The sequence below is a fragment of the Delphinapterus leucas genome, chromosome 19 (genome assembly GCF_059928025.1).
Source record: "Delphinapterus leucas isolate spDelLeu-1000000601 "Yukka" chromosome 19, BTC_Dleu_Yukka2, whole genome shotgun sequence".
In the NCBI taxonomy this organism is placed as follows: domain Eukaryota; kingdom Metazoa; phylum Chordata; class Mammalia; order Artiodactyla; family Monodontidae; genus Delphinapterus; species Delphinapterus leucas.
In genome coordinates this window covers 53,173,784-53,188,726 of record NC_143147.1, presented here as the reverse complement: position 1 = coordinate 53,188,726, position 14,943 = coordinate 53,173,784, and the positions used below count along the sequence as shown (strand labels likewise).

General features: G+C 55.0%; 1 protein-coding gene and 1 long non-coding RNA gene across 5 annotated transcripts; both read right to left on the bottom strand.

The window, feature by feature from the left end:
- Positions 1-2,367: 2,367 nt before the first annotated feature.
- On the bottom strand, positions 2,368-8,187 carry LOC111170185 (uncharacterized). The gene is made up of 3 exons (XR_002643374.3): positions 7,946-8,187; positions 6,767-6,864; positions 2,368-6,060 (listed from the first exon to the last, which is right to left on the bottom strand). It is a non-coding gene; the product is annotated as an uncharacterized LOC111170185 (long non-coding RNA).
- An 862-nt stretch (positions 8,188-9,049) lies between these two features.
- HEXIM2 (HEXIM P-TEFb complex subunit 2) lies at positions 9,050-14,691 on the bottom strand. 4 transcript variants are annotated; one of them, XM_089901329.1, is made up of 3 exons: positions 13,878-14,691; positions 12,747-12,858; positions 9,050-10,047 (listed from the first exon to the last, which is right to left on the bottom strand). In XM_089901329.1, exon 3 carries the CDS (start codon positions 9,967-9,969, stop codon positions 9,259-9,261), a length of 711 nt encoding a protein of 236 aa, XP_089757455.1. In that variant the 5' UTR covers positions 9,970-10,047; positions 12,747-12,858; positions 13,878-14,691; the 3' UTR covers positions 9,050-9,258. The 4 variants fall into 4 exon arrangements, with proteins under 4 accessions (XP_089757455.1, XP_030618002.2, XP_089757454.1 ...); XM_030762142.2 differs by lacking the exon at positions 13,878-14,691 and adding an exon at positions 13,580-13,861 and having other exon boundaries at positions 12,747-12,861; XM_089901328.1 differs by lacking the exon at positions 13,878-14,691 and adding an exon at positions 13,580-13,861.
- Positions 14,692-14,943: the final 252 nt, after the last annotated feature.

Sequence of the window (14,943 nt, the reverse complement as noted above, 5' to 3'; positions counted from 1 at the left end):
ACATGGACTCTGGAACTGGACCATCTGGGTTTAAGTCCCAGTGCAACCTCTTATCAGCCCATGACATTGGGTAACTGACTTCAATTTCCTCATCTTGAAAAATGCTTGAGGGGATCAAGTGTGCGATGTAGTGTGTGACACTTGCACTGGTTGGAGTCTAGCAGTTGCTGAATATTGTCATTACTTGCATTACTACTGCTTGGTCACGTGACCCTGAACAAGTCACTCCAAAACTCAGTCTCCCCGTCTGTGAAGTGGGGACCTCGTCATACCGCCCAAAGAAACTCATGTGAATGAAAGCGCTTTGAACACTCAAGTGTGATTCATCAACAAGAGTTAGTAATAAATAAGAAGCTGTAGGGGAAAAAAGACAAGAGAAGGTAAGCTCCATAAGGGCAGGAGCTGTGTCCATCACTGTGCTACCCCCCAGTGCCTGGCACAGTGCCTGGCACAGCACAGACACCTACTGTTATGAACTGACTTGTGTCCCCCGCCTACAAAAAATATATGCTGAAGTCCAAACCCCAATACCTCAAAATGTAACCTTATTTGGAAATAAGGCCTTTACATAGGTAAATCAAGTTAAAATGAGGTTATCAGGGTGAGCTCTAATCCAACAAGACTAGTGTCCTTATAAAAGGGGGAAATTTGGGGCTTCCCTGGTGGTGCAGTGGTTGAGAGTCCGCCTGCCGATGCAGGGGACACGGGTTCGTGCCCCAGTCCGGGAGGATCCCACATGCCGCGGAGCAGCTGGGTCCGTGAGCCATGGCCGCTGAGCCTGCGTGTCCGGAGCCTGTGCTCCGCAGCGGGAGAGGCCGCAATGGTGAGAGGCCCGCGTACCGCAAAAAAAAAAAAAAAAAAAAAAAAAAAAAAAAGGGGGAAATTTGGACACAGAGACAGACACACAGAGAGGGAAGACAAAGAATCGGAGAGATGCATCTACAAGCCAAGGAACGCCAAAGATTGCCAGCAAACCTCCAGAACCTAAGAAGAGGCAAGGAAAACTTCTTCCCCTGCCGGGGTCCCCAGCTACACCCCCGCCCCCCGCCCCATACCAGTCTGAGGCCTATTAGGAACCAGGCTGCGCAGCAGGAAGTGAGGGGTGGGCAAGTGAGCGAAGCTTCATCTGCCGCTCCTCATTGCTTGCATCACCACCTGAACCATGCCCCCTGACCATGCAAAAATTGTCTTCCACGAAACCAGTCCCTGGTGCCAGAAAGGTTGGGGACTGCTAGCCTACAGGCCTCAGAGGGAGCACGGCCTGCCTACAGCTTGGTTTCAGACTGCTAACCTCCAGAACTGTGAGACGATACAGTCTCAAGCCACTCAGTTCATGGTACTTTGTTATGGCAGCCCTAGAAGACTAATGCAGCCAGTAAATAGCTGTTGGATGAAAAAATGGTGCTTCTGGTGAGACACGGCATCTCTTCACCAGCAGAGGAGGACGTATGTGTCCAGAGAGGTGACGGGGAAGGTGCCTCTCCTACTCTGCAGTGGGTGGGGAGCAGCAGTGGACAGAATAAGGCAGAATTGAACCTGAGTAGTCCAATGCCAGAGTCTGTGCTCTTCACCTCTGCACTGGAGAAGCCCAGCTGGCCCTAGAGAACCCTCCTTGCCCAGCCTCCTAGTGGCCTCCTCCCTCCCTACCTCTGCTCTGGGTAAGCAAGGAAAAATGGGACAGGAGATAATCAAGAAGGCACTAAAAAGGGAAGCAAGGTTAGCATATGATCCTGAAACTTCAGGCAGACTCATACACAACACTTGCTCACAGATGGATGCCAGTAGCAGGAGGCCGGGTAATCCCCAGTCCAGAGCTCCCACCCCACCCCCGCCCAGATGGGGCAGAATCGTCATCGCACACAAACCACAAGTGGTTGTGCTGCTGTGGCCATGAGGCAATGATTCTTTGCCAGGCAGAATTTCAGAATCTGATTGCTGGAGGGGCCCTCAGTGTGTTTTCTGGTCTCACTTCCTGCCTTTCCTCATGAGCCCCGGCACATCCAGTGATGGAGGCTGCGAGTCTCCAGGGACAGTTTGGACCCTCCACTGATTGGCGGAAATTCCTCCTTGCTCTTTAACCTGAGCTCCGCCCATCCCCTGGTCTGCCCTTCAAGGCTCCCCAAACACCCTGACACCCTGACTCACTGCTGGCGTCTGCCCACTGGAGGTCATGCCATCTTGGAGTCTCCTAGGGATGTGGACAGATGCCAGGCACCTACACACCTGGCCAAGGCAAGCTGGGCAGAGAGAACATTCGGAACTCTTAGAACTCTAGTTCTCAGCCCTGGCTGAACCTGCACATCACGCCCACCCCCCACCCCAGCACCGAGCCTTAAAAATTCCAATGACTGGGAGTTCCCTGGGGGGTCCAGTGGTTAAGGCACAGAGCTTCCACTGCAGGGGGAGAAGTTTGATGGGATCCTGGGATCTAAGATCCTGCAAACCATGTGGTGCGGCCAAAAAAAAAAAAATGGTTAAAGAACATAAGAGAGGGACTTCCCTGGTGGCACAGTGGTTAAGAATCCACCTGCCAATGCAGGGGACACAGATTCCAGCCCTGATCCGGGAAGATCCCATGTGCCACAGAGCAACTAAGCCCATGTGCCACAACTACTGAGCCCGCACTCTAGAGCCCACGACCCACAACTACTGAGCCCATGAGCCACAACTACTGAAGCTCATGCACCTAGAGCCCGGGCTCTGCAACAAGAGAAGCCACCGCAATGAGAAGCCTGCGCACCACAATGAAGAGTAGCCCCCACGCACAGCAACAAAGACCCAAAGCAGCCAAAAATAAATAAATAAATGAATTTATTAAAAAAAAAAAAAAAAGAATGTAAGAAAGAGTCACAGATTTAGAAAGATACTTAATTCAGCCTAAAGACAGGATATTGAACTAGGTAACATCTAGAACTCTCTCACATGCTTCCTTCCACGATACCTATATCTGTGTCTATATCTGCATATCTATCTATATCTTTATATATAGATAAATAAAGATATGCTTTGGGGAGGGTATCTGGACATACTGCTTTTAAATGTACTCTAGAAAAATTTTAAATCTAAGAATATCCAGGAATCTTTAATAAAAGAAGGGTAAGGAGAGACAATAGAGCTATCAGATATTAAAGCATATTAAGTAGTGATAAGAATTTTTTAATGTGATTAGTTTATCAATAAATGAGATAGATTTAAAATTAGTGGAATAGAAAACTCACAAATGTATTTGTGAAGGTAGTTTTTGACAAGCATGGAATTTCAAATCGTGATGAAAAGACTTTTTCAATAGCGTTAAGATTTGGGGAATTCATGCGGAAGGTTAAAAAAAGGCGTCTAGCATCTGAAGCCCAGGGGAGGAGGGGGGAGAGGCAGCTGAGGAAGGGGAGCTGAGAAGGATCCTGGAAGTGGGGTGAATCCAGGGAGGGGTGTTGCCTGTGGCTACAAACACAGCTGATGTGGATTACAAGTGAGGACAGTTGGACGAGGGGCCCAGAGGAAAAGATCCTGTTTATCAAAGGCCCAAGAGGGAAATGGCTGAGGCTGGGACGGAGAAGCCACGGAAGGGAGGTCTAGCCAGAGAGGACAGTGGGGCCTGAGGGCCCAACAGCAAGAGAGGATGCTGGCCAGTTGGGCAGCCACAGGGCTTGGTTCCGGGCACGGCTGTGAGAAAGCCTGCAGCTTCCCTGTGTCCAAGTCCTCACACTATGGTAAAGGAGTCTGAATGGCTGACTGGGTGTGTGTGGGCCTAAGGAGAACCCCAAGGAGGGTGCTGGAAGGATCAGGAGCCAGGACAGACTATAGGCCCCCAAAGACCCCTTTCCCTTCCTTCTCCATGGAACCTTGGGCTGTGGCCATGGTAGGCTCTGGACACGCTCATCACGTCTCCTCACAACTTAGTCTCCTTGGGAACTTCCTCTCAGAGCCACTGGAGTGGGGTAGGGATGGGGCAAGGGAGGGGGCCCATCCTGGTTGTCCTGAGGCAGGAGACAGCAGGTGCCCAGGGGGGCTGATCTGGGCGTTTCCATCTTGGATGGGGTCCCGGGAGGATCTCTGGGGCAGGTGGTCTCTGGAATGTCCATGCCCACAGGCAGCCTGGACACAGTGGCCAACTGGGGAGCCAGCTGTTCAGTCTGTCCGCTGCCAGGCCAGGCCTGTGCAGTCCCCTCCCTCCCCTGGGTCCACAAAGTCCTTTTTGTTTACGGGGCAGGGGTGGACGTTCAGCCATGGAGAAATGGGTGAACTGAGCTCTGCTGAAAGCAGCAATAACATCTCCTTCTCTAGGGGAGAGGGGAGCCACGCTTTCTCACTCCCACCTGCCTTAAAGGCTCAGGGTGCAGGCAGCCCCTCAGTCCCCACAGAAGCTGTCCTCCTAAGGAGGCCAGTGGAGGACAAAGATAAGGTAAGGGGGGGTGAGGGGAGCTCCCAAGAACCACCTTGGAATGGAGCTATTCACTTCAGGGCTATGCAAGGCTCCGCAAAGTAGTAAAATGTATGGCTGCTTCCAGTTGAGAGCACTTCCCACATGGCTGGCGCTTTGCTAAGCCCTTAACTTCCTTCATCCCTTTGAAGACAGGAGAACACAGTGGTCAAGAGCTCGAATACAATCAGACAGCACCGGCTGCTACTCCAGTGAAGCAGGAGTTGTGGGACCTTGGGCAAGTTTCTCAACCTCTCTGAGCCGAAGTTTCCTCATCTCATGCCTCTGACCCCAAACCCCACAGTACTAATCACACAGTCTCCTGGGGCCACCTTCAGTGCCTGGACCCGGCAGCAAGGAGCCAAGAGTATTAAAGAGGAAGATTTATTTTTTTTTGCGGTACGCGGGCCTCTCACCGTTGTGGCCTCTCCCGCCGCAGAGCACAGGCTCCGGACGCACAGGCTCAGTGGCCATGGCCCACGGGCCCAGCCGCTCCGCAGCATGTGGGATCTTCCCGGACCAGGGCACGAACCCGCGTCCCCTGCATCGGCAGGCGGACTCTCAACCACTGCGCCACCAGGGAAGCCCAAAGAGGAAGATTTTTCAGGCCCGGCATCACAATCCCAGACAGAAGCTCCCAGCCAGGGGTAAGCCCTCTGAGGGCCCAGGATCCTGGCCTGAAGGCCCCCCCAGCGCCTTGAACAGGGGAGAGGAGGCTCCTGAGTTAGAAGCAGAACTGGGATGGACCACAGGGCTCGGGACTCCTGGTCCAGCGCTCCCTTCACAGAAGGCCCTCAGGGAATCTGTGCTTTTCCGCATACAGGCCCCAGAAGACTAGTCTTTCCCTCTTGTCTCTACCACCGGAATACCCAGAATAAGTAAAACCATAGAGACAGATGCCGGTTGATGGCTGCCTGGGCAGAAATGGGTATGGCGCTTCCTTGTGGGTTGCTAATGTTTGGAACTAGACGGAGGTGGCAGTTGTACACATTGTGAAGGTACTAAACGCCACTGAATTATTCACTTTAAAATGGTTGATTTTATGTTACGTGAATTTCACCTCAATTGAAAATAAGGGTACCTGGGGAATTCCCTGGCCGTCCAGTGGTCAGGACTCTGCGCTTTCACGGCCAGGGGCGTGGGTTCGATCCCTGGTCGGGGGAACTAAGACCCCGCAAGCCGCTGGGGCACGACAAAAAAATAAAGAAAGAAAAAAAAGAAAAAAGGGTACCTGTAGATAAGAGATTACAGGAAGAAGAGTGGGCAAGTGCCAAAGGGGGAAGGGAAGGAGAGCCTGATGTGAGGGAGGAAGGAGGACGTCCTTGCAGAAACAGGGGAGTTGGAGGTGGGGGAAAGGCTTGAGGGGGGCGGTTTCCTAGGCTGCAGGGGAGGGTGGCCTAGAGGATGCAGCTGGTTGAGGAAGCAGAGTTTGATCCCGTGAACTTGGGAGCCCCTGCCCTTTAGAGAAAGGAGGGAGAACCAGGAGGGGGAGCGGGGCAGGCGCTTTTAGCCTCCGAGCTGTTTGCTTCCTCTCAGACTTTAGACTGGAAGCTCCCGGGGGTGGGGGCAGGGACCTCATCTTCTTAGCTGCTTTTAATTTTCAGAGCAGAGCATCATCGAGGTAGGCAGTTCCTTTAGAAACCCTGGCACCAATGGAATGAAATCGAACACATTAAGCAGCAGGAAGATCACCCACCACCCTCCCACAGCGGGGACGTGAGGACGGCACTGAGCTGCGTGTGGGTGCCATCTCCGGGCAGCAGGGGGGCTGCCGAGACCTCCCAGGGCTGAGGGGCCACCTGTCACCCCCTTGCAGGCCCCAGAGCCCCCAGAGGACAGCACCCACCGGGGGTCTGGGATGGGGGGGGAAGGGATTGGCTGAGCACCGTGGGCTCCTTTGTCAGACCCAGGAAGGAGAGAGGGGGCAGCTACAGGAAGTAAGGGGGGGAGAGGTGCTCCCTCCGGAATCTCTCCAGCCACTTCCCTCCCCTCCGGCTCCCACAGCTCCTGCACATGCTCAGTGTGCCCTCGAATTGGGTTGGCTGGGGGAGGGCCTTGACTGGCATCCCCACTTAAAGGGCCAGTGCCATCCTTGCCCGCGCCCAAGGGGGCGCAATGGGAACTGGCCACCCTCTTCACACATACTGAACTACTTCACCTCAGACCCCCTTCCCCACGTCCTGGCAGCTCCTCCCGCTGCCTCAGCTGCTCTGTGCACCCCATCAACTCTCATTCCCTGACCCCACTGCAGGCAGGGGCTGTCCACTGTACACAGGGGTGTCCACCTGGGGTGGGGAAGAAAGGAGGATCCCAGACCAGGGTACGAAATCCCTCCTGGGAACTACCTACCTCTCTGGGCCTCCCTCCCCCGGCCCAGCTGACCGAGATGGTCCTGGAAAGCAAATGGCCGTGAGGGAATGAGGCACTGAGCATCTGCTCTGGAAGGCCTGGGGAGAAAAGCGGAGTGTGTCTAAGCCCGGCTTCCCCAGCAGATAGGGTGGTGAAGGCTGTAAACTGGAGCTTCCCACTGAGGTGGGGTCCCAGGACCAGGCAGCTCGAGAGGGAAAAGCAAAAAGAACCCGCATCTGGCCACCGGGGCTGAGCTGGCCCTCCCCAGTGCCGAGCCCCGAGCCACGCCAGCTCTACCCTAAGTTCTGGGCACTGAGGTCAGGGACCCAGGTGGGGGGAAGGAGGTGACACTGACTCGTCACTGATCCCTCTCAGCCCCTCCCGACACTCTCCCATCCCACACCCTTCTCTGGTTTTGTTTTTGTTTTGCTCCTCTGTTTTCTTGCCCCATCCTGGGCCCCACCAGCCTTGGGAAAATTAACCCACCTCAGTGTGACCCTGACCCAGAGCCCTTCAGCCATTGTGTGTGTGTGTGTGTGTGTCTGTCTGTTGGGGGTTGCAGCAGCTTTCCTCTTTCCAGGCTCCTCAGCTCCTTGACCAAGAAAGGCCAAGCTCCTCACCTTTCCCCTCCCCCGTGTGCAGCTCCTGCCTGCTCAGGGATACACCTCCAGCACCCTCTCCCTCGACACTGCACCCACACCCCTCCCCCACACTCCAGCAGCCCTCTGGAATCTTCTCTCCCCTCCTAGTTACTTTTACACACACACACACACACACACACACACACACACACACACACACACAGGCCTCCGGGTAAACAACCTTGTCCTGGCCCTGGCCCTCCCCTCTCCCTCCAGCTCCACACTGAGGAATGCAGCAGCTGGGAGGCTGCCTGCACCCTGCCCAGGGGCCTTCAGGTCCCTGGCTAGCACCCCACAGGGGAAGGCCGGCCTAAGGCCAGCTTTCCTGGAATCCAAACGCCGCTTCCTCTCTGAGCCTTGGGTTTTCCATCTGCAAAGTGGGGACAATCATTCCTCTAGCCCTTCCTGACAGAGGTGTGTGGGATCAAAGGGGAGGGGGCTAGGACTCCCAGCCAGGGTTGGGTGGGGGGAGACCCCAAAGATGGGAGATTTTGCTCTCTTAAAACCCATCCTTTCCTAGGATCCGTTCTGGCCTTACTTCGCTGTAGAAGACGCTGGAGAGGTCTGGGTGTGACAGGGCAGAAAGTTGTCCTGGCAACACACAGGATTTTTCAACATTTCCATCCCAGCAGCTCCCAGGCCTGAGCCCTTCTCTCGCCCAATGTGGCCTGTCAAGATGAGCTCTCCTGGAACGGAGGTTAGGCTGGGCCCGCCAGGCCTCTGCCCCTCCCTGTGCACGGTGGCAGAGCCAATACAGGCTCACTGGTGAGTTGACTAACTTCCCCTCCACCACCGCAGCCTGACACTCTGCAGCACAAGAACAAGAGACAAGGTGTCTGGGGAGAGGTGGGTCTGTGTGTGAGGGGCGTGTGAGCTCGCTTCAGAGCCCAAGACTGCTGGTGGGTTGGTGGCATATCCGGGCTGACTCAGCTCTCTATCAGACAGACAGGTGAGGGGCTCACCTCAGAGGGAATTAACCACACAGGTGATTAGGCTAAAAGCAGCAGGATGGCACCTCGAAAGCCAAGCCTCCGGCTCTGCTAAGGATCGATCCCCTGTCCAACCAGCCTTGGGCTTATTTTCCATCAGGAGAAAAGTCCCCTTGAGCGCTTACTTGTAAGTGCTCTTCTAGGAGGTCAGGGGGCAAACCTAACCTCCTGCCCAACCCCCAGCTGGGTGATGGGGGGCGGGGGGGGGAGGCTGTCAAGCACAGAGAGACACAAGGCACCCAGACCTTGTCCAGCCCAGCCCTCTACACTGTGGGGAGGACAGGGAAAATACAGGGAGCCTGGGAACAAACCCTGAAGAAACCCCTGGACTTGGGCCTAGCCCTCCCCCCTCCCGGGGAAGTTCCCAGGTCCTCACAGCAATCTTGCATCTTAAGTCAGGCTCTGGCTGAACCTGGTGACTCCTGACTGAGACCCCTCCCGCCTCTGCCTTCCCCTGTCTAAAACCTTCAGAGCAGTCTGATGGCCCCCAGATACATGGAGCAGATTTCAGGCATTCTGGAGACGCTGAGAAGCCCCCGATGCAGGGGTCTGCTGTCCTCCCAGGCTGGGGGCAGCCCCAGGCCTCTCTGCGATGGAAGTGCTTTGATTCTCAGAGCAGCCCTAGTGAAATCAATGCTAGCCACTCCCATGTGATCTCACCAAAATCATTTAATTCCTTTGTGAAAAATAAGATGACATCAAAGAACAAACTGTGGAAATGACAAGATGGAAGCCAGAACCTAAATTAGCTGTTCTCAGGGGGCGCAGAGGTGCTGAGATCTGCCTCCTTGAGACTCGGCTGGCCTGAGTGTGTACAAAATGGGACCTTCTCCTTGGGTCAGCCTGGATGGGGGGGGCACCCCTAGGTGCCCCGCTCCCCACCACGGAGGCCACCTTCTCGGTTCCACATCTCATTCTCCTGCCGAAGCCGCTGGTTCTCCGTCCGGAGCCTCTCTACCTCGGCGGCCAGCTCCTCCACCTGGCGACAGGGCCGCTGGCTGGTGCACCCCTGCAGCTGCTGCAGCCTCTTCGTCTCCTCCTCGGCCTGTGACAGACGCCTCTCCAGATCCAGGTAGTCGCGCACCAGCTCCTGCTTGCTGCGGCCCTGCAGGCTCTCAGTGTGATAGCGCTCATAGGCCTCGGAGAAATCCCTCTGCTGGAACTCCCCATGAGCTCGGCCCCTCGAGTCGCTGTCCCCGGCCTCACTCTCCCCACTGGAGCCTGGGTGGGAGGCCCCTTGGGGCACATCCAGGTTGGGCTCCTCGGGGTCTCTGTCGTTCATCAGGAACTGGGTGGTATTGTAGGGTGCCACGGGCTGGCCTTTGGCGAACATCTCCTCTCGGACCCGGGAGGCCCGCTGGCTCTGCCTCTCATCCCGCTGTTGCTTCTCGGCCCAGCTCAGCTCCAGGTAGGGCCGCCAGTGCCGCTTGCGCTTTGAAGGCCGCCGGCGGTGCTTCTTCCGTGCCAGTACGGCCTCCACTGAGCAGCGCCCTGGACTCTGGGCCCGGGGACCCCTACCGTTCCAGCCTAGGCCACTGCCGGGAGGATCTTCCTCCTCTGAGTGGCTCTCCATCCGGGGTGTCAGGGGCAGGGAACCTCCAGGGTCATGAGGCTCGGGGGATGTTTTGGGGCTCCCAGGAACACGAGAGGTCTAAAGAGAGAGGAAAAAGGAGGACAGATCTCAGATGGCCCGTCCCATGGTACGATCCTCTGTTCATCCAGCCTGAAGCCAACCTGCCCACACCCAGCTCACTTGGTCCCTCTCTAGCCTCACACCTTCTACAACCATTTGTCTGTTTCTGGGCTTACCTGTCTGCTGTCTGTCCCCCAACCCTCCCCAAGCAAACTCATGGTGAGAGCCAGAATCTTGCCTGTGTATTTCACTCTGTAATTTCAATGCCTGGAACAGCACCTGGCACAGAGCAGACATTCAATAAATACTCTTTGAAATGGGATGGGAAGTGGCTCCTGATGTATTATTGGTTGATCAGAAGCCCAAACGGCACTTGCTCTTCCCTCTTCCTAGAAAGCTTATCTTTCAGACAGAGCTGGTTTCCTTGCAAGTGACCTGTACAGTCCCCCAGAGCCCCCCATTCAGAAAAGCCCCATGCCTTGCTTAATGCTCTGCTGTCATTGTCTTGAACTTCTTAGTAATTTTTGAATTAAGAGCCCTTTGCACTGACCCCACAAATCATGTTGCCAATCCTGCTTCCAGCTACTTGCATAACTGATTCTTTTTCATCCTTCAGGGTTAAGTTCCAATGTCAGCTCTTCAGAGAGGCCCTCCCTGACCACCCTATCTAAGTAGCCCCCATTCCCCTTCCCGGTGACTCCCTGTCATGTGACAGTTAATGTCCCACTAAGCATTTAGCACATTACCATATACCACTTGTCTTTCTCCTAGAAGAATGTGTCCTGTCTGTTCAGCTCACCACTATGTCGCTACGCATGGCCCAAGGTGACTGTTCAATAAATATATGTTAAATGACATAAGCCCAGAAGTGGGGGGGGGGATCCGAAAGATATTGGAACATGACACTCTCGCTTCTGTCATTCTAGGGTGAATGTAGTGTATTTATTCCAGGCACAAGTTGGTATCACTCTTCTACATGAGGGGCAGGAAAGCACTAGGGAGAGGAAGGGCCAATCTCCAGTCTGTAGCCCAGAGAATTCTACACCTTATCTAAGAGGCGGAAAGGATTCTGTCAAGCGTGCGTGTGTTCAGGGCATCTGTTTATCTCTGCCGTGGTGAGGGTGGAAGTACTGAGTCTGGGGGAGGAGAATGAATTGCTGGAAGTTTGTGGTTTGGGGAATTCTAATAATAACCACCACCACTGGCACAGTGTTTTATAATGTTCAACACAGTTCAGAGACATCTGAGCATGGGTCTACACGAGTGTAGGGAGTGTACTGGGGGGTGCATGCAGCCCTGTTTAAGAGTCTACTCGAGTGTAGGGAGTGTACTGGGGGGTGCATGCAGCCCTGTTTAAGGGTCTACACGAGTGTAGGGAGTGTACTGGGGGGTGCATGCAGCCCTGTTTAAGGGTCTACACGAGTGTAGGGAGTGTACTGGGGGGTGCATGCAGCCCTGTTTAAGGGTCTACTCGAGTGTAGGGAGTGTACTGGGGGGTGCATGCAGCCCTGTTTAAGGGTCTACTCGAGTGTAGGGAGTGTACTGGGGGGTGCATGCAGCCCTGTTTAAGGGTCTACTCGAGTGTAGGGAGTGTACTGGGGGGTGCATGCAGCCCTGTTTAAGAGCTGGAGGTGTGTTAACGTGCGTTTTGGAGACCCCAAAGTTCTCTTCATAATTTGGGATGGGGTACGTTGGACTGTGTGTACATGTGTGTTGTTTGTTGTGTTGTATTGTTACTTTACCTGCAGGGAGAATGTCATAAAGTAACAATACAATCAAGAGTGACAGGCCTTGTCACCACCAGTGTCTTGGGCCAACTGAGAAGACCTTCTGCCCCACCCAGGAAGAGGCAAGGCCACTGGAAGTCCGAGGCAAGGGGGCTTGCTTCGGTGCGCACAATCATTCACCCGTTCCCAGCCCCCCACCCAAGCCAGCCCTGCCCCTCAGCCCCACATGCTGTCTCCCTCCTGAAGGCTTGTCCCCTTTCCACCATTACCACTATTGCAGATAAGCTGTGTGATCCCGGGTGAGTCATTTGCCCTCTCTGAACCTTCAGGCCCTGACATGCCATGAACTCCAAATTAAATAAATCTGGAAAATTTACTGGAAGTATCTAGGTAGGGTGGATCAGAGGACTAGAGTTCCCTTCTTACCTATAGGGAGCTGTGGACTAGGGGAGAAGAATGGGCAAGGTGGGGGCCGGTGACAGAGAGCATAGGGTGGGAGGGTTTGGGCGCCTGTTGCCAGATCAGAAGGTGATGTTCTCTGAGGGCCTGATACAATCTGTCTCTCCCCTCTCTCCTGGGTGATTTCCTACCCCCTAACCTCCATCCTAAATTATGAACCGATGGCTTAAACTCTTCTCCCTGCTTCAGACTTGGTTCACAGCCTAGACAAAATGCAAGGCAGTGTTTAAGACACTAAGTTTAAACCCTGGGTCTTCTGCTTGCTGGCTGCATGATTCTAGAAAAGGCATGTCAGCTCTCAGAACATCAGCTTCTTTGAAATGGAAATAGTAATTTCTACCCTGAATGGCTACTAGGATTTCATGAGATACCGCAGAATTAACGTCTGCCACATTGCTTAGCGCATAGTGGGGACTCATTTAAAAATACTGGTTTTCCAAATCCACTAACACATCTGAGACAAGAAGCCAGGATCCCAGTTGGCAGGACCCATGCTCAGGGCACTCAGGTGGTTGGGAGAATGGGGCTTACCTTGGCCTCCTCCAGGGCTGCTGGTGACTCTGTGTTAACAGTTGGTCTGGTTTGGAGTAGCCACCTTCTTCTGTTCCAAATCTTTCAGCAGATGCCTTTTAACTAGTGACACCTGCTTTAAATAATAGAAATCTAAGTCCCGAGGAAGAATTTTCAGGAAGACTCTGGCTACCCAACAAATTTTTACCAAGTCAGCGGCAGCCATTTTGTAGCACCAGACGTGCACACCCTCATTTTCAAATGAAGGGCCGCCTCCAGCCTGGTTTTCACACCTCCAGCCAGCAAGGGGTCAAATGGAGATTAAGGGGCCATCTCCCCAGTCCTGTTCCTCAGGTCCCAGGCCAGGGCTTACATCCTATACTCTTCTCCTGAAACTCACTGAGGCAGGCTGGCAGTTAGGAAGCTAGGCCTAAGCTTTGTTCCCCCAGCAACCAAAGAGGGGAAAAGACTGCCTGGGGAAGCGAAGACACAGCAATGACCTGGACAGGCTGGGAGTGGAGTGGGTCGGTGGCTCCGACAAGCCCGAGGAGGAGTCCTTTCCCCACTGCCTCCAGCGGCCCCAACCTTGACTGCAGGCCCCCACCTCCTCCCCAGGCTGGGCTCCAGAAGTCATCACCTCAAAACACACGACTGGGCCCAGCCTGGGGCTGAGGCCTTTTCACCTACAGGGCCTGGCCTGCCTCCCTCCTTCTTCTCAGGATGGGAAACGGAGGAAAGGGTAAGAAGTCTTCGCACTACAGGCAGCTGGGAGGGAAACCCAACAGGGATAAGGAAGGATTCCTTGGAAGAGGGGAAATGATCCGGGAAGGAGATTTTGCAAAGGCGGAACTGACCTATTTGCTGTCAGGGGCTATGCACAGGACTACATCTGTGTGTCTTTCTGTGCGACCGCCTGTCTGCAATTCCCAACGGCTCAGCCCTACCTCTTGCTGCAGTTGCTGCAGCTCTGGTCAAGCCGCTCAGGCACTGAGGTTGGGGGGAGGCCCCCCACCCCGTCCTGGCAGCGCGGTGCCTGCTGGGGATTGTAGTTCTTCTATCTAGGGAAGGCGGATCAAGATCCTTTAATTTCAACAGACACACAGAAAACTCTAAAACCCATCTACCCTTGCGCGAGTGGCGTTCCGCGCTCACCGATTCGTCCTTTGATTGGTCCACTCGCCTGCCAATATTCCCTTTTTCGTCAACGATTAGCTGTGCGGAAGCATAATCCAACCGCCTATCCGAGCTCAATTAAAGAGTTCATTGATGGCGTTAATCTTTACTGAGCAGAAAACAGATCCGGCTGAGAGGGGAGGGGCTTGGACGCGGAGGGATCCTCGGCCCTAGAGGAAGGCGACGAGAAGGATCGGTGGCCGCCGCCGCCATTTTGGGCTGGGAGGAGGCAGCGGAGGGACTCGCTGCGCAGTGAGAGCACCCCATGGGGGGTGGTCCGGGCGCGGGGAGAGGCCGGGCCGAGTGGGCTGCCTGAAGTGGCGGCGCCGGGAGACGGCGGGGGGTGGGACCGGGTACCGCGGGGGGTGGTGAAGGTTGGAGTCTCTCTGGCCGGGCCCGGTCCTCAAACCATCCCGGCAGCCCCGCAGCCTCGCCTCTCACAGAGGGCGGGGTTCTTGGGGAATTACCGCGTATTTCCCGAGACCCCAGCTGAGTTGAGACCGGGTGAAATGACTCTCCTTTGCTCTTTCCACGGGGGCGCAGATCCCGATGCCGAGCTCCGCTAAGTTCTTTCCCCACCCCCATGCGGCCTGGGTATAGCGGCGAGGCCCGGCGTAGCGGGAACCCCCACTTCGATGGGCGCCGCGGGGGCGGGTGGAGGTCGCAGCTCCGACTGCGCGTCCCTCTGGCGTGGCAGTCGGCTGGAGGCTCCGAGGGCAGAGAGCCAGGTGCACCCACCATCTCCCCCCGTACACCAAGGCCATCCCGCGGCCAGGGCTGTGATCAGAACAGCCTTCTTCCTACTGTAGCAACCACTAATTCTCCCCAGGGACCACAGCTAGATCGGGGCACGTGGAAATCTCTGAGCGCTCTTGCCCTCGAGATCTCTCCTGTCCAGCCCCGATTCTCTGAACGACCTGACCTCGCACGTCGCCAGCCGCTTTGGGAAACTCCAAAAGTGTGCTGTTCCACTTCTCTTGAAAGTTTACACCAAAGGGGTTTGCGCTTTTGCCCTTTGCAGAGTTGGGACACAAAACAACTTGGA

Excerpts from the sequence above, each read along its gene's own strand:
- HEXIM2 (XM_089901329.1), bottom strand. The coding sequence starts at position 9,969 with ATGGAGAGCCACTCAGAGGAGGAAGATCCTCCCGGCAGTGGCCTAGGC.